At 38.6% G+C, this 19325-nt stretch overlaps 1 protein-coding gene across 1 annotated transcript; it reads left to right on the top strand.

Moving 5' to 3' along the window:
• The first annotated feature begins 815 nt into the window (after window positions 1–815).
• On the top strand, window positions 816–18789 carry LOC117913752 (inositol transporter 1). Its single transcript, XM_034828776.1, has 6 exons — window positions 816–1576; window positions 4638–4708; window positions 5925–6260; window positions 12377–12484; window positions 12585–12770; window positions 17990–18789. Exons 1-6 carry the CDS (start codon window positions 1435–1437, stop codon window positions 18644–18646), a joined length of 1500 nt encoding a protein of 499 aa, XP_034684667.1. The 5' UTR covers window positions 816–1434; the 3' UTR covers window positions 18647–18789.
• Window positions 18790–19325: the final 536 nt, after the last annotated feature.

The following is a 19325-nucleotide window of genomic DNA, read 5'->3' as shown; positions in this document are numbered from 1 at the left end:
TAATAAATTTGTTCTCCTAAACAACAAAAAAAAAATCAATCAAATATATTAGTGTCCATTTTTTTTAGTTGCAATTATTAAATTATTTTTAAAATTATTATTTAAAGGATATTATGTAATTTTTATGAAACATTAAAATAAATTTTTTATTAAATATTAAAATAAAATTTATGTACTTCTATTTTAATAATTTATTTTGACAAATATGTTTCTATCCCAAGTTTTTGGCCTTAAATCTTATTTTCAAATATTTTATTTTTTAAATAAAAAAAATTAAACCTTTTATTCGAATAATAATTTTATTTCGGAAATTTTGAATTTTATTGGAAAGTTGCGCCGTATGTATTCTTTCTTCTCTACTGTCAAACACAGAGGATTCTCACCCTCCACTTTGTCCGGAGCATCATAAAGAAAATAAAAACAACACAGCAAAAGCGCGCGTGGGACCACATTTCGCTCGAACCCAAGTACCTTTTCCGAATACCAAAATTGCCCTTGCTAAAATGTCACCCGTCATTCGCCAAAAAGCGAGTACATTCCCTTTTTGTACTTTCAAAAAGTATCTATTATCGGCTTATTTCAACTATCGTGACCGAGCTCTTATCCAGATAACACGTTGGCAAAATACAAAACAGTACGTCCGAGGCAGCGATAAACCCACAGACGTAATATCACCCAGCTCAAGTTTTCTTAACACTTGTAAGATTTTGATTGGTCAGTCACTTAATTTATGTAACAGAGTATTAACATCACGACAAAAACGTTAGGAAAAGAGATTTCTGGTGGTCCTTAAAATTTTTTCCTCGTCGGCGGCTCTCTCCAGTTTCCTAACCACCACTTTCTGCTTTTCTTCTGCTGTTCCTCTGCTGCATTTTCTCAGAAAACTGCGGAAAAATTCTGATTTTCTTGGGAAAACCAGAAGAGTACGGTTCGAAGGTAATGGAGAATCCGTCCGAGTCGATTCGGTAGTCTAGGTGTCACAAAAGGAAAAATCTTTTTTCTTTTCCTAGATTTGATTTCCTCAAATTTCGGTGCGGACTAGCCCTGTATTTTGGTGTCCTAGGGTTCGGATTCGCCGGTTTTTGTGTTCAGATTCTCTGTGCCTCCTTGTGAGCTGGAGTTAAGTGACATTGTTGTTTTTCATGTCCGTAAGATCAGCTCGCTCTAGAGAAATTGAAACCATTGTGTGTTTGTTTCTGATTCTGAATCCGGAGTAGTGGAAATTGTCGCTGCTCTCGTCTGAAATTGATTCTCGTTTCGTATTTGGTGCACGGTAGGTTGTTGTTCAGGCGGAGAATTTGATTCTAGACCGGGATTTGGTACGTGGAGAATTTCGGGTTTTGGTGCAAAGGATTGGGTACAGGGGAAGTTGAGCTGATATTTTTTAGTAGGAATTTTTGTTAATTTCTTGGGGTTTTAGGGTTTTGTGCAACAATGACGATCGATTCCTTGCCGGGAAGTTCTGGTTATTTAGATTCATATCCCGGAAGAAGAATTACATATTTTAGTAATGGATATATATTGGGCTTGACAGCGGTTGCTGGTATAGGGGGACTACTGTTCGGCTATGACACAGGTATCGAATATCTGCAGTGTGATTACTTTTTTAGACATTTATTAGATACCGGCATAGGTCACATATTATACTATGCAATGCCTTTAATTGTAATGCTTTGTCGTTTTGCTACTGTTTGTTGCACATGAGAACAACTCAGTTCAGTGGCAAACCTAAACAACCTAATACTGTAATCAAGTATGGATTTTTAGATAATGTATGTCTTGCATCTCATGTTGATAGACTAAGATCCCCATGCAGCTGGTGGGTACATATTTTTTATTCTCAACTAATGGGCTTTCCTTTGAGCATGAAACTTGTCCAAATTTGTGAATTCACAGCTGAATTTTGCTAAATGGATTTTCTTTTGGTTGTTCTAAGTAATTTGCTCTGCTTTTATGAAATTGATTGATTTTCCCGTCTTGGAGACCTGGGTGAGAAGTTTTTAAATGGCCAAAGTTTCTATCCATTTGTTATTTATCTTTTTAAAGATTTCAGAGAAGACTTACTTTATGGAAGAGGAAGTACTTGTCAAAAGGAGGGAGACTGACTTTATTAAAGAGCACTTTATCTAGCTCTATTTCATGTCTTTATTTGTGATCCCTCGTAAAGTGAGTCTTAGATTGGAGAAGATTCAAAGGGACTTCCTTTGGGGGGAGGAGAGGCCCAAAGAAGGCCTCATCTTGTAAGATGGTCAATTGTTGGCTTGGAAAAAAAAGGAAGGGGCCTAGGAGTTAGGAAGTTATCTCTTCTAAATAAAGCCCTTCTTGTGAAGTGGTGTTGAAGATTTGCTTCTGAGAATAATTCCTTTTGGAAAAAGGTGGTTGTAGGGAAGTATGGAGAGGAAGAGGGGGGATGGTGTTCTAGAATTTCAACAAAAGGCTACGGGGTGAGTCTTTGGAAGGTGATTCAATGTGGGTGGAAGGGGATCTATGACAGGGAGGAACCTTAGCTATGACTTTTCCAGAGTTGTTTTCAATTACCATTGATAAAGAAGCTTGGCTAGATCAGTTGTGGGAGCAGGCTGGTGAGACTGGTCGTTGGAATCCAATTTTCACAAGACAGATAAATGATTGGGAGTTAGGTGAGGTGAAAGGGTTGCTTAGAAGATTGCAAGGGCATGTGATTAGCGGAGGAGTAGCGGATGTTATAGTTTGGTGGTTGTCGAAGGGGAGCATCTTTTTTGTCAAATCTTTCTACTCCTCCTTCGTAGGTTGTTATCCGAAAGGTTTCCCCGCAAGCTTGGTGTGGAATCCTTGGGTGCCAATGAAAATCAGTTTCTTTGCTTGGGAAAAAAAAATCTAACTTTGGATCAGCTAAAAAGGAGGGATTGGAGTCTTCCAAATAGATGTTATTTGTGTAAGGGTGAAGAGGAGTTAGCAAACCATATTCTCCTTCACTGTTCGAAGGCAAGCATGTTGTGGCACCTTATTTTGGCTATATTTGATGTTCAGTGGGTGATGTCCTTCTCAATCAAGGATGCCCTCATTAGTTAGTGGGGTGCCTATGTTGGGAAGAAGAGGGAGAAAGCTTGGAAAGTTGTGTCTTTGTGTCTATTTGGACATTATGGAAGGAGAGATCAAAGAGCTTTTGAAGATTCTAAACTAACAGACATGCGATTTTATGCTCCTTCATGTACATGTTTTTGGAGTGGGTTAAGGTATATATAGAGTCTACTTCTTTGTCTCTTTTAGATCTCATAGATTGGTTGGACTGTAAGTGAAGCAAGGGTGTTGTTTTTTGTCTATCCCTCCTTTTTTTGGCCTTGTATACATCGAGTAAACTTTAGGCGCTTTTTGGTGCTTTTAATACAATTGCTTTACTTATAGAAAAAAAATTACCTTTTTAAAGAAGGGGGTTTTTTTTTTTTTGGGAAGAAGAAGAGATGCTTGGGTTCTGTCATATAAATCCATTTTGAATCTAATCTAGGCATCCTCTCTGAATCTGAATTTGGGCAACTTATTTTCTAAGTTATGTCAAATTAACAATTCAGGACTAGTTGTGGACATTTCCTTTGAGAATACTGCGACTTAATGATCTGATATGTAGCACATGCCAGCACACAGTATCATGAATTAGAACTACATTTGTTACTTTCTCTAACAGTTTAGGTCTATCAAGTGCTTTCTTGAGTACTATTTATCAAATTCTCAACCCAGATTCCACACCTCCCATGCATCTGCCAATTCCTTTTTTAAAAGTATGTAGGTTAACTATATATCACAACCTGTTGCATTTGAAAAGGTTAAAAAGAAGGATTGAATTTTGATTTGTAAAACTTAGGTGATAGGCAGTGTTGGTACAGGGAAAACCTCAAACAGTGATCTCTTTCTTCTGATGCTCCAATACAACTCCAGTTACCTGAACCAAAGATGGCCAGACACACTTTCTCCAGTGATGGAGTCAATAAGGCTTAGAGGGGCAACAAGGAAAGAGAGGATAATGAGTGTGAAAGATTGCATGTCTTGCAGGAGCATCTTGGTCACCTATTTATAAGTTGATGATGACCCCTTGTTAATAGTTAAGAACCATGGCTCATCGCTGATTAGCTGTTGAGTCTCAGCCAAGAACCCATTTGATGGTTCTGTGGATTTCATGAAAGGCCAAGCTCCTTGGATATACCCATCCTCTTACCTCGGGTCCATCCTTGAGAAAGGAGACTACTCTATGTGGGTTGGGCCCATATGCAACGGTCTGACTTGATCATTGGGCTGGCCTGAGAACCTTCAGGCAGGACACGATAGTCGTAGTACCCTTGTGATCTATGAGAAAAATCATGGATATGGTTTGTCTTTATGGTCTGGTGTTCTATTATCATTTTTGAAATGGATTCTTTAATCAATTCAACAGTTTGTTAATATAAGTACTTAAAATTAAGCTTTGTCTCTTGTACTTTCTCCATAAAAGCATGTCGATACTTTTTTTTTTTTAATTTTTTAAAATTTTTTTTTTGTGGACTTATTGACCTTGAAATAAAATGCCCATCAATTATCAGGTTCTTCTTAGTTTAAGCAGGATCTCATTTACCTATTTACTGCTTTGAAAGTTTCATGGTACCTGATGTTGGAAATGTTGATTACAGGTGTGATATCAGGGGCCCTTCTGTATATTAAAGATGACTTTGAGGTAGTCGGTCAAAGTAGTTTCTTACAGGTAAGCCTTATGAGGCTCCACCAAAAGCTTTTGTTCGGTGTGGATAAGTTAGTATGTTTCATTTATAAAAGGAAGAAAAGGAAAGTAAGAAACAAATAAACTCCTTTATCATGTTTGGTTGAATGGAAAAGGAGAGGGAAAGAAAAAGAATGTGAAGAAGAAGATCATGCACATTGGGAAAGGCGAGTGCCTGGATGTGTGGTAGAGGGGCATGGACTCGGGTTCAATTCCTGCCATTGGGATCCCTGGATTACTCAGAGATGGCTGTGGCGGGTGCAGTCAGGCTCCCTGTGTTTGGAAGCCATGGATGGTTCTGAAGGGCCCTGCCATGGTGGGGTTAGAAAAAAAAAAAAAGATCATGCAGCAGTCATGCTAGTTGGAGAGTTTGAATGTTAAAGTGAATAATTTTCTTCACCATTTTAAATTTCCTTGTGTTCAAAATAAAAGGTTTTACATCTCAAAAGTTTTCGTTTTTAGATATATATCTCAGATAGGCATTTGTCTGTTCTTCTGGTGTGTGGTTTGAAGACCTGCAAATGAGCTGAAAAAAGCAGATGTCCATTGTTTGTTTGCATGCCATAACAAGAAATTACAATTAACATGCAAAAGCTCACAAAAGTTTTTGAAACCACCTTGATTTTGATACTTAGGCTACATTTTAATCATGAAGGTGGATAAAGAAAAGGTTCAACCACTATTAACATGCAAGTTAGCTATCTCAAAATCCAAAAATATATTCACTACTTAATTTCATTTTTGGCTAAGAAACAGGAAAGCTAGATTATTCATCTATTTTAGATCCATCATAGATATAAGAATTACAGATGCTCTCAATCCCTTCAAATGAACAGAGATTTGTTCAGAGGGCAACAGCTGAGAATATTAGTAGAAGTGTTATCCTCTGATATAAATCTTGCTATATTGATCTTTTTTGGTGAAAGTATCTTACTGAATAACCATAAATTGGGATCATTACCAAAAAACTGCCTAAAACATCAAGCTCAACCTGAATCAAATGCTAGATCTGAAAATGGAAAAGCATGAGAGGCTACTACTGGTAGGGGTAGATGGAGTAATTGAGTTGATGGTGTTGTTGGACCTGAAGAAAAAACAAGCGTCTTTTTTCCATTTTTCCAAGGGGCCTTTTTCTAACAGAAATATATATAATATCCTTGGAATCTTGGTCTTTTGAAGGATCTAATAATTAATATGGCAGGAAACAATTGTCAGCATGGCTTTGGTAGGGGCAATGATTGGAGCTGCAGCAGGAGGATGGATTAATGATGCATATGGGCGTAAGAAAGCTACCCTTCTTGCTGATATTGTCTTCACAATTGGAGCAATTGTCATGGCTGCTGCACCTAATCCATATGTCCTTATAGCTGGACGGCTTTTGGTTGGTTTGGGCGTGGGTGTAGCATCTGTTACTGCTCCTGTATATATTGCAGAAGCATCCCCTTCAGAAATAAGGGGAGGGCTAGTGAGCACAAATGTGCTTATGATTACTGGTGGACAGTTTCTTTCCTACCTCGTTAATCTTGCTTTTACAGAGGTCAGATTTTTCTTGCTTTATCTTTCATGCACTTTCTTAATCTTTCCATGCTATTCTGATACATATGACTATCCCATCCTCTGAGGTGTTACATTTATTACTCATTATATAAATATTATGATTTTTTTTTTTTTTTGTTATCAGCACCGTCGTCATCATCATCACTAATTGTAGGCTTGAAAGTATTTTATATTTGAATCTGGAGAATGGATTTTTCACCTATTTGAAATGAACCTAAAGTAGGCTTTTGTATTTCTTTTGTTTTATATGGGAACTATGTCACAACTTAGTACTAAATGTTAGGTTACGTATTCTCTTCTTTATTATAGACATAGAAAATGATGCATGAAACTGATTGAATAGCTTACATGCATGTAGCAAAACATGAAGTTCCAAATTTGTAGATCTTGGCACTAAAACTGCTGATTAGATAATTGAATTCTAATACCTAACTTCTAGTGAGGGTGAATGACTGAAGACAGAGTCTCATTCCACCATTATGCTACTAAAGCCCAAAGCATTTGTTCTAGAGCTTTTCTCTTTTTCTTTTTGGAACTGTTGTATCAAACTTAACTTCTTGGTTTCACGGAACATATACATAATTAGTCCCAATTCCAAAATGTTTTGGTCTATGGAACTGAGCTCTCCATGATAAGGACATGTAAACCCCTGAATTTTGGGACTCCATTGGCTAGGAGACCAGTGTGGGGCTAAACCTTTTATTTTTCATTAAATTTATGAAATATAGGATCACAGTCAATCTGTTTGCACTCAAACATTTGGCTTTTCTTGATTACTATATATTCTGACTAATCACAACATTGGGTCAGCAGGGATGTACTGGAACACTAATACAAAATTGAAAGTGCTCCTCTTTCCACTTAAAGTCCTTGCTTTCTTAGAATCAATTCCTCTGCACTTTACATGGCTATGGAAGCAAGTATGAGTGCTTATCCTGCTCCATGATTCATCTTTTATTAACTTCTCCCAGCTCCCACTTTTGGCCACTACAAACTGTTTCTAAGAGCTCCTTATTCCAGCTGCAGTCTCCTGTGCAACTGACCAGTCTACTGATCTGTTTTTACAATTCATATAATGAATTAGGAAAAAATTGGAATGCAAATTTTAAAGTGAGAGAATCTTGACCTTCCTAGCTCGGTACTGAAGCGAACATCTTCTATTGGATTATCAAGTCACCTACTCATGGGATACCATACCTAGAAATAAAAAGGTAGATCAGAAATGAAAATTTTATCTGTGCAAAGATCACTAATTCCTCCTGTTGTTGCAAATCTACCCTAATTGGTTGTTGGTACTTTTAACATCTCGAGAACATTATGCTGCAAGAGTTTGTGATCACCATCTGCTTTTCATTTCAAGATTTTCAGGATGAGCACAAGATTTTCATACAATCTATAGTGGACTCATATTATTCTGGGTTCGCATGCAATGAATTTCTATAGTTCTGCAGTTATTGAATTTTCTTATTTGTGCCTTTGAAATTGAAAAAGAAAATTGTATCTTATTTAAATTGAAAGATCCACAGTCCAGAGTATAACCTTAACAAAGACAACGGTTTTGGAGCAAAGGAAAATGACAATGCTTGAAAAATATGGCAGATCACTTCATCTGCAATGTAATTTCATGTGATCCAATTATTGCTTTTAATAGTGTGTTTTGGGCTGTTGGCTCATAATTCAGAAATGTCATTGTATAAAAATTACATTGCAGAAGAATTTAGCTGAACTTATATATTTGACACTTTTATTTTGATCAAATCAACCATACACATGATGCTGCAGGGAAGGCACCTTACTAGAAGAGTCACAATAAGCCCTAACAATGAGATGAAGCTCTTTGATTTGCCCTCATTTATATGATGCCCATTTTTTTTTTTCCAACTTTCACTTCAGCTTCTTTAAGAAAAGTTCTTGGGACGCCCCTAGGACAGTATGAAATTTGCTTTTGTTCATGATATATATATTTTGTGCTCTTTTCCTCAGTTTTTGGGTATAGTGAGATGCATTAAGTTATTCTTATGTAAACCTCAATTTCAATGCATCAGTTTCCTAGCTCTAATATGACAGATTATTTTATGCTACTTAGTATTTAAAATAATAGGTTTTACATGAAAATATTAGTGTAGAAAGTGGTAAAATCTGGTAAAAATGTTATATATTTCATCTTTTTCTTTTTCTGGTTTTTTTTTTTTTTTTTTTTTTGGAATGCATTTTTCATTGTTATTTTCATTTCTGAAAAACCATCTTGCTTAAAGTATCATGTACTCTATTCTCTCTCTCTCTCTCTCTCTCTCCTTTTTTTTTTTTTTTTTTTTTTTGATGTAGAAAATTTGTAATCTAACCTGAAAGTGAATTTCTGGGATTATTATGATTTTACAACTTGTTTATAAATATTCATAGGCCTTTTCTTGACTTGGTTGGTGTTGCTTTCTGGTTATCCTAGTGAATAAATTATCATGTGGAAGTTCTAATTTATCTCTTGGAATGACACAAGATTGAGGTCATTTTTGAACAATTATTGAGAAAAGAGTTAAGACACTGAGAGCATCACTTCCTGTTTTATTCGTTATGTTAGTTTTTTTTTCCTTTGTTTGGAGATATACAATACCACATCTTCCCTATCACTACCCAATGAAAAGGAACTTTCATATGTGAAAAACCTGTTTCTTTTCCATGCACATTTTTGTAACTAAGAGAACTGATAAAGCCTGTTGAAAAGACTTATTCCTTCTGTTTTTTGGTAGGGATGTATCTTTGATGTCTCTCTTTCCTTAGGCCTGATAGTGCATGGAATATATGTATGGTAGCAAGCAATTTTCAATTGGCTATCAAGAGATAATTTTTTTTGGAATGCATTTCTATTTGTTGCAACAGTTATCGCTGGAGAATTTGTGTTTAGTTCATGCTCATTACAAATATTTTTGCATGAAAGGTTTTCCGTTGTGCAGTTCCGAAGAGGCAGCATCAAGATATATTTGGCGCTAGCAATTTAAGTTTCACACTGAGAAACGTCACCGAAGGAAATTCTTCTTTTTAATTCCTGCCTATTTTAGATTAGTGAGATGCTGAATGTTGTTGAGACATGCAATTAATTTCTTGAGTGAAATCACTATAATAGTTTATCACTTCCTTTCTCTTCTTCTTTGGTGCTAGCAATTTAAGTTTTGCACTAAGAAGCGTCACCGAAGGAAATTCTTCTTTTTAATTCCTGCCTATTTTAGACTAGTGAGATTCTGAATGTTGTTGAGACATGCAATTGATTTCTTGACTGAAATTACTGTAATAGTTTATCACTTCCTTTCTCTTCTTCTTCTTCTTCTTGCGCACTAGCAATTTAAGTTTCACACTAAGAAACATCACCGAAGGAAATTCTTCTTTTCAATTCCTGCCTCTTTTATATTAGTGTGATGCTGAATGTTGTTGAGACATGCAATTGGTTTCTTGATTTTCTTTTCTTCTTTTGTTATTGTTGTTGTGACACTCTTCCTCTTCTTAGAATAGTTTATCACTTCCTTTCTTTTCTTCTTCTTATTTCTTCTTTTGTTATTGTTGCTGTTGTGTGGGGTGTGAGAGACACTTCCTCCTCATTCTTCTTGACACCTCCTCTTCTTAGAATAGTTTATCACTTCCTTTCTTTTCTTCTTCTTATTTCTTCTTTTGTTATTGTTGTTGTTGTGGGGGGTGTGAGAGACACTTCCTCTTCTTAGAATAGTTTATCACTTCCTTTCTTTTTTCCTTTATTGTAATAGTTTTTTATCACTTCCTTTCTTTTCTTCTTCTTCTTCCTTCTTTTGTAATATTTGTTTTTGTGTGGGGTGGGAGACACCTCCTCTTCTTAGAATTGAAGCCTAGTCCCCCCCCCCCCCCCCCCCCCCCTTATTTATGGATCATTATTTTTTTTTGGTAAGTAAAGAGAAGTATATTAAAATGAAAGAGGAGACACCAAACTAGTGCCCTCTAGGTATACAGGGAGTATACAAAAGCAGCCCATCGACTCTAAACCAAGGTAGCGGGACGAAACCCCTACCTATAACTAAAGCCTAACCACTCAAAAAAGCTAACAAGAGACCGAGGGCTCAAAACTATAAACACCCTAACCCATGACCACAAATTACATACAAAAGAATGTTTCAACTTTTGGATCGACAACACCTCATTCCCAAAAGCCAACAAATTTCTTTCCTTCCAAACTGACCAAAATATATATAAGGGGGCCATTTGCCATGCCTTTTTACGGATTTTCCCCACAAACGCTCCATGCCACCCAAGGAGAGTTTCCTTAACTGTACCAGAGAGAACCCACTCCACACCAAAGAGAGAAAAAAGAAGATTCCATAATGCCCTCGTCATAACACAATGGAGTAAAAGGTGATCCACGGTTTCTGCTTCAGCAAGACAAAGAAAACACCTATTTGCCAAAGAATAACCCCTCCTCTGGAGTTGGTCCAAAGTTAAGATTTTGCCCCAGGAAGCTTCCCAAGCGAAAAAAGCTACCTTTGGAGGCACACACGCTCTCCAAATACCAACATAAGGGAATAGAGCATAACCACCAGGCTCCAGAGTAGAGTAGAGCAACTTGACTGAGAAAACACCACGTCTAGATGCTGTCCAAACCATCTTATCCTTGTTCTCCCTTTACACCCTAAATGCTTGGATTTTTAGCATAAACTATTCCATCATCTCAATTTCCCAATCATTAAGCGCCCTTGAGAAAAGAGGGGTCCAACCATCCCCAACACCATCTGGGTTCCACACTTCTGATACCCAGGCATCTTTAGCCCGAGAAATGGCAAAAAGAGAAGGGAAGGACTCGTAGAGAGGCTCATCTCCACACCACTTGTTTATGGGTTATTATTAATATCATCTGTTCACTTCTTAGATCTAGAACATATTTTTCAATTGTTAACATTTTGGTTGTTTTAATATTGTTCTTCACAATTGAAGTGGTGAGAACTTGATAACTTTATTGTAACCTCACTCTCTTCTCTACTTGGCCTGCAGAAGAGTCATCAAGAGATATTGTGCAATATTATTTGCCAATACTTGATACTGTTGGCTGTCTGGTGCTGATGGTGCCATTCTCTCTGTTCTTGGAACTTATTTTATAACCATTCCCATATCCTTTCTTAAATGTGGAAACCTGCTAACCTATCCTTGCTTCTCAGGACCAGGGTAAACCACGGATACACAATCCCTCCTTCCAAAAAAAAAAATGTGTGTAGGGTAAGCCTGGGACTAAAACATGAGACGTCACATATGGGGGTGGAATATCAACCAGTTGATCTGCCCAGGGGGGCAACCATACCATGTGATATTGTGACCCCGATTATCAGTTTGGGCTTCAAAAGTCAAATCATAGACAATTCACAAGGTCTTTATTCATCTGCCATGGAGCTAGTGATTTTAACTTTTCTAGATGGAGCCCTTTTTAGTTTCTCTTGTGTTTAAATTGATATGCAAGTTCTCTCATTCCATCTTAGGCAACATAGACAGTTTCCTTGTCATCATTAACAAGGATCCTTTCTTGGTTGTTTTGGTTCATGAGTATAAATGGAAAATAGTACCACTCCTCATAGGGAGAACATAAAACATAATCAACCAATTCCACCCCACTGTGAGGTCACCTGCTAATTTTATGTTGAAGAATAAGGCTAACTCCTTGTGTCTGCAAGAGTAGGTAGGCAGCAAATATCTTAAGATCAAGGATAATGTCTCTCCAAGATTCCTTATTCTTCCTCCTTTAAATGCTATTAGATTTGGATTAAGTTCCCCTATTACTAATAACTATATTTACATATTTGTTACTTGTACTAAGAGTAATGCCTGCTTAATGAGTTGATGATGGAAATCTATTTTACAAATTACTTTGGTTAGTAGAAATGCTGCTGTTGATGAACCAAGTTAGTTAACTAGGCAGAAATTCATTATTCCTTGCATCTGACTGGGGAGTTTATGTTCTAGGCCTTCTCAATTTTTTGGTTGTCAGAGCATTTTTCTTTCTGAATCAGTCTGAATGCCTGAACAATTTTGAATTCTCTGTTCTTCTCCAATTATTGAGTATTTAGCAAGATTTTCTAACTTCTAGTGGTTGAGCAGGTTCCAGGGACATGGCGATGGATGCTAGGAGTTTCAGGTGTGCCATCTGTTATTCAGTTCTCACTTATGCTATTTTTGCCAGAGTCCCCTCGCTGGCTTTACCTGAAGGTACAAAATGCTTCATCCTTGATGAATGTTCTTATGAACTGTGTTTTCCTCAAGCTGTTTTTGAGTTCCCTCATTGTCACCCTTCTCTGATAATGTGCAGGGCAATAAATCTCAAGCTATTTCTGTGCTTTCAAAAATTTATGACCCTGAAAGGTTAGAGGATGAGATTGATCAGCTTGCTGCGGCAGCAGAGGAAGAACGTCAGAGAAAGAATGCCGTCAGATACCGGGATGTTTTCAAATCAAAAGAAATGAGGCTTGCATTTTTGGCTGGGGCTGGACTTCAGGTAAGGTTTTCATTATCAGCCCCTTGTGTTATAAAAACTGTCAGTGTCTCTGTCGTTTCAAGATGGTCAAGTTTTAGGTACTTCATAATTGTAAATTCACAGGGATTAGGGGAAAACACTGATTTTCACTGTTAATTTATGGATTTGATTGTGAAGATCTATTAGGAATAAATCAAGATTACCTTTTCTAGTAAGTGGTTTGGAGAGAGACCATCTGGTGGGACAGAATCAGTTGTAGACGTATAGCTAGGGGGTTAGGTATCGGTAATCACAATGAGGAATAGAGCCTTTATTGGTATATGGTTGTAGTGGTTTGCTTGGGATTGTGATTTCTTATGGTATCAGTTGATTAGCAACATTCTTTCGTAGGATGCCAACTTTAAGGTCAGGACATTGCATCTGTGTCCTTGAGAAGTCATTGAGTTGACCAAGGAGATGAACACTCTCCCTTATCAAGCTTTCTTTCTTTCTTTCATAATTCCTCTTCTTAAGAATTTGAATTTCAAACTTTTGAGAAATCAAGAAATTTATTACCTATTGCTTTTGGAGCATGTCTTTCCCTCTCCTTCTTTTCTAAGACCAGAGGAGTAGGACCTTGGAACCTGTGGCTTTTTTCCCTTCAAAGCTTTCTGTTCTGCCTTTTAAAAAAATAGATCCTCATTTTGTTTTCCCCCAAGTCAATTTCATTTGGAAGTCATGGGTGGGACTTTTGCTTGCTTGATAGCCAATTAGAAGGTCAACATTAATGATGTGCTCCTATTCTGGAGGCCTTGTGAAGGAATACTGTTGAATCCTTTCTTTGGGAAGTGGGGAAATGCTTGGCCACCTTCCTTTCCACTGTCCCTTTTCTCTGGAGCTTTACTGGAGATTGTTTTCCATAATTGGGATGGTGTGGGTTGCAGCTGGAGATACTGTATATCTGTTGGTTATCCTCCTTCCTGGGCTTTGGGAGGAGATTAGGAGATAGTTTGTAGAGGAGAGCCATTCTACGTACTTCTGGGTTCTCTGACTTGAGAGGAATGCTGGACTCATTTGGGACAGGAGTAGACCTGTGGGCAACCTGTGGAAGGTTTGCATTCACTCATGAATCTTTGGATGTCTACTTCCAAGCAGGTATTTTGTTGGCTATTGAGACACAAATTTTTGCATTATTGAAAAGGCTAGAAGAAGCCAAAACTTTGGGTGTCTCAAACCTATTGGTCAAGGGAGACCCAATAGCAGTTCTTTCTGAGGTGGCTTAGTATAGGAGGGGACTTGGAGATATTAGAACTGGCAGTAGAAAGTAGCACATGTTGCCAGTGAGGTAGGCTGTCCATTTTCTTAAAAGTCTAAATTGACAAGCCATGAGGTCAACAAGCTTTCCAGGAGAGGAGCTTCATCCCTTTTTTGCTCCCGTGGGGATGATCTACCATTATGTGAAGTTTTCGACTGTATTTTAGTTAGGGTCCCTATATGGGTTAGTCTTGTTGTTGTCTTCTGTTTTCTCCCTTTTTGTTTGTTATAGCTTCTTTCCTGAATAATCTCTCATCCTTTTAAACAACGCAAATGTATTAGAAGTGCTTGGAAAAGGCACACAAAGTACACACACGGAGTATAAAAGATGCAACTGAAAACAAGCAAAAGAGAAGAGAGAAAACAAACCAACACCCGGAATAAAAGATGTCACCCTAAAGCATAGCAAAACAAGAAACCCCCTGCATAACAAACACAACCTACAACAGCAACCAACCCTCTAAGCCAACCAATAGCAGCCCCAAAAACAACCTACAAGGTCACTCGCAAACCATCTCCCATCCACTACTCCGACTCCTCTCTTTTTTGTTTGAACTGCAGTATTTGACTAAGTATTTCAAATTTAGAATCTCCCTAACAAGGCAGGGAGTGGAGGAGGGCCTCCTCTTCACAGTCGACACTCTACGACCCTTTCTGGTTTCCATCTTTCTCAACAGGGAAGCAATTCCCCTCTCATACCCAACCACTGGCAATCCCAGAAATAAATTTCTGAAAAGAAGGATCGGAAAGGCTTTCCACATCTGATAGGCCCCTACTAGGACTCCTAAAACCCGATGCCCCCTCCCCACTACACACTTCTAGGTTTGCATCCCTCACATCCTTGGGCTGAACCTTTGGGATTTCCACAACCAAGCCCCTGCCAGAACTCATATGCAAAGGCCTGTAAACATCATCCTTGCCTTCTGCTAAAAGACCCACATCCTGCTCCTTCCAAGGGACCAAGCTTTTAGTCCTTCCCAAAGAAAAACCTTCGTCTTTGGACGTGGAAGCAGCCAAAGAAGAAGACCTTCCCCCCATCAAGCACACTTTGCGCTTCAAATAAGAGAGCAATGTCGGCAAAAGGTGCTCTCTCCTCTGGGTGCAGGGAAGAGCAACCCAGAAGAGGATGGGAATCGTCTTCACAACTCAGCCATGGGCCATCCAAAACAACTGGAGATGGCACCAGAGCAAGACTTAAGCCTTCTAGGGCTTCTATTATGCACATTGGCTCCTTGTTGCAACCCTCAACACGTTCTCTTTCCAAGGATGAGAGATTAAAATGACTCTCAAGCCCCTTAGAGCCATTTGAAGCCCAACCCACCTCCCTTGGTCTGTTGTTCAAAACACTTAAAGTTAGAAAGTTGGGCCAGGTAGAATCCATAAGATAGATTGGTGATTGAGCCACCCTTCCTTTCAATGTTACAGCCCCATTAGGCCTCCTTTGGTGGTCCAAGATCCACCTCTTGAGACCTACCCCCACAATCATAATGACCTAGAAAATATGACATCTCATGGTCGCCAGCTACCTCCCCAGCTATGAAACCTTTGTAGGCCCCCACACTTAACACGTCCTCTTAACTTCTGCGACCAGGCTAGACCTCCTCTCTCACACCCTTAATGGCATGTGGATCACCACCACCTTCTTCTTCTTCTGCCTTAACATCCTGCTTCTTCTCAACTTTCAAGGTTGTGACCTGAGATAACCAAGGTGAAGCCTCCCACCACAGTTGAACTGAGTAATGGTGGAGCCCGACTTCCACCTGAAGAAAACCAAGAAGCTTCTTGCCATCTGACCTCACGAGAAATCTTGCCCACTGAAGATTACAGTGTCTTGTAGTGTCTTCGTCTGCTACAACAAAGCCCCTACCCCCACAACAATCCCCTACATATTTAAATGACGCCATGTCCCACAAATGCCTACCAGCCTACCCCAAACCTCCTTTGCATGAACGTCTCTTCGAGAGCATCCCACCTCCGACGACCATCTCTCCAGGGACAAACATTTGTTGGCAAACCTCCTTAAGCCCCTATGCATCACTTCCTCTGCATCTTCAAAAGAATCAAATTTGAAAAGGATAAGAGCCCTCCTTAACAAAAATAGATCAACTCCCCTTTTTAAGTGCCAGTTGCAAACTGCCCACTTCTTCAGAATCTGCAACTCTGACACCAAATCTGAATAAACCCCCATCGGCCCACTAGACAACTCTTCAAAGAATCCTTTTAAGACAGACCTCCTTTTTCCCCCATTTGAAACCACACTGCCTTTCCCAAGTCTTCTAAACCTTTCTTCACCTTGTTTGCAAAAGACACCAGAGGAGACTCCCTGTTAAGGTTCCCTCTTTTGACTGGCTTGCAAACAACGGTGCAGCTCTACTAACCTGAGAGCTAGGAGTCACTCCCAAGCTGCAAAGTTTCCTGGCCAAAATGCCCCAACCCCCTGGACAACCTTTCCCTTCTGGGAACACCAAAACAAACATCTTCGCCTCTGCGGAGGGCACTGAACAAAGCATGAACCTTCCAGCATCATTACAGCGATATTCAACCCTGTAAACTCTCCTCCCTTCCAGCCATTGCTTGCTGAAAGGCTTCTCTCTGTCACCCTGGCTGCATAACTCCACTCCATCCAAAAGATGGGAGAGACTCAGTTCACCAAATCTTATCCAACTGGAACATCCTCGACCCTTTTCCAAAATTTCCTGACAGCTTGTCTCTGACCTCTTCTACAGGGATTTCAAATCCACACCAAACCAACACTTTCCTCCTCTTAATAAATTCTTCCTTCTTATATTAAATATTCTCCTTATTTGTTACTAAAAAAATCCTTAAAGAATTTCCTCTAAGCCCAATTTTTAGCATCAAATGAAATGTTCTTTAATGCAACTGTCTTAAAATTGCTAGTTGAGAATATCTACCAAAAATTGTTTAGGGAAATAAACTATCAAAGACCAAAAAGGAAAAGATACACATTTTGTGATCCATATATGAGACATGAAGTGAGTCATGGTGGTTGTTCTTGAGCCTTGTTTGCAGTATGCCCAAAGGTGTAAAACACTTATAAATATTTAAATATGCTTGTAGTGTATGAACCAGAGGGGCCTCTAATAGAGTAGCTAGCTACATTCTTCCTCTATTTTAAGAAAAATAGGTAATGTTAACTTTCGACATCACAACATGTGGTGTGGTGGGAGTTGCACTTGTACCTCATCCAGAAGGTACATTTTTACATTGGCCTTTCCATTGCACTAGCTGCTGACCAAGTTTTTTTCCCCTTTTCCCAATTAAACATAGAGCTTGAAAAAATCCATGGCACCTTTGGAGGTATCACTCCTCAAGAATCTCAAGTGCTGAATGTTTAAAAATCAATTTCAATACTGAATTTCAACAAACAGGAGTAGTTTTTTTTTAATAAGATTCAATGGTTGAGATTCTGGAAATACGGTACCTCAAAAGGTACCACAGGATGACCCATAGAAAATATAAGTACAAAAATGAGTGGGAGTTTGTTGGATTTGGATCACTTTGTGTCCATTTGAATACATTTCCTATTTTTTGTTTTTAAAATCAGAAACTTCCATATAAAAATAGAATATCTTGTGTAAAAAAATATAGATTGTGTTTTTAAAAATTACTTTCAGAAAATTTAAACTTTGAACTAGTAAAAGTTTTTTGATACTGCAATTTTTTTTAAAACCATTATTTTTTCAAATGGAAGTCACTAAGTGTTTTTGTGTCATATGTAAAAGTTACTATTATTTTTTTATTTTAAAAGCAGAAAACTGAAAGTGTATCCAAATAGATAGTTTCAATTCTCTCTTTTTTTTTTTTTTTCTTGTTGAGTGACTCGTTTGGAAATTGCATTGAATTCCTAGCAGTACATTGGGAACCCTCTTCCTTCTTTTCACACTAGGTGCTATGATCATGTAGTGACCAAAACATCTGATATGCAGGCATTCCAGCAGTTCACTGGCATCAACACAGTCATGTACTACAGCCCAACAATTGTCCAAATGGCGGGATTTCACTCAAACCAGTTAGCACTTCTCCTATCCCTCATTGTGGCTGCCATGAACGCCGCTGGAACAATAGTTGGCATTTACCTCATTGACCATGTGGGGCGACGGAAGTTGGCGCTATCAAGCTTATCGGGTGTATTCGTGTCCCTTGTCATTCTCTCAGGATCATTCTACATGCATTCATCTGGTTCTGGGAGTGGACTCTACGGGTGGCTTGCAGTTTTGGGTTTAGCTTTGTACATTGCTTGCTTCTCCCCTGGAATGGGCCCTGTGCCATGGGCTGTGAACTCAGAGATATACCCTGAGGCATACCGGGGAATTTGTGGGGGCATGTCAGCTACCATTAACTGGATCTCAAATCTGATTGTTGCCCAGTCTTTTCTCTCAGTCGCTACTGCCGTGGGCACTGGTGCAACTTTCTTGATTCTTGCAGGTGTGGCTGTTGTAGCATTTGTGTTTGTGATTGTGTTTTTGCCTGAAACCAAGGGGTTGACATTTGAAGAAGTGGACCAGCTCTGGAAGGAGAGGGCTAGAGGCCATTCCCGTGGAGAAGGCCTTCTTGAGGACCAAGACGATAATGAGGCCCAGTAGAGCTGATATATATATACACGTATATCATATATGGAGAGAGGGAGAGAGTTTTCCCTTTCTGTGAATATTGTGTTTCTTTTCAATTGTGAATGCTGGAGAAGACAATTTGCATGAAATCTATAAATCTAATACATTCCTGAAGATTTTGGGCTGTTGCATGGTCCTCCGGTTCGTGTTTTTTACCTTCTTATGGCTTTGAGGACGGCAATCCAGAACCAGGCATGCGTATAGACGAAGGAAATTATGGCGCACGCATCTTGGGAAAGATGGATCTCATAGTTCAAACTTGCCAATCATACAAGTTATGACCTGGCCAAGGCGTTGGAGGAGACCTCGAGGTAGGTATGTCTATTGGAGTTTGTACTCTTATATCGTGTTTGGTAATTGTTTTCGAAAACAGTTTTAAAAAATAGCTTTTGAGAATAGTTTTCTAAAAAACTATTATATGATGTTTTGTAAAATAAATGTCCGTTTGAGAATTTGAAGCATTTTTAACTTATTTTTTATGTTTTTAAATATGTTTTCAAAATAACTTTTACATGTAAATGGAAAAAATGTTTTCTGAAAACTTATGATTTTCTAATTTTTTTTGTTCTAAAAAACAAAGTACTTGTGAAAATAGTACGGAAGGCCCTGGGAGCCCCACCCGCTGTCGTGCCCTACGCACGGGCGAGGGGTG

The sequence above is a fragment of the Vitis riparia genome, chromosome 5, assembly GCF_004353265.1.
Source record: "Vitis riparia cultivar Riparia Gloire de Montpellier isolate 1030 chromosome 5, EGFV_Vit.rip_1.0, whole genome shotgun sequence".
Classification (NCBI taxonomy): Eukaryota; Viridiplantae; Streptophyta; class Magnoliopsida; order Vitales; family Vitaceae; genus Vitis; species Vitis riparia.
This window is presented reverse-complemented; position numbering and strand designations above follow the sequence as displayed.

Bases quoted from the DNA above. Each gene is read 5' to 3' on its own strand.
- LOC117913752 (XM_034828776.1), top strand. From the start codon at position 1,435: ATGACGATCGATTCCTTGCCGGGAAGTTCTGGTTATTTAGATTCATAT. The intron at 1,577-4,637 runs GTATCGAATATC...TGTTGATTACAG, and splicing joins ACTGTTCGGCTATGACACAG to GTGTGATATCAGGGGCCCTT. The intron at 6,261-12,376 runs GTCAGATTTTTC...GTGGTTGAGCAG, and splicing joins TTAATCTTGCTTTTACAGAG to GTTCCAGGGACATGGCGATG.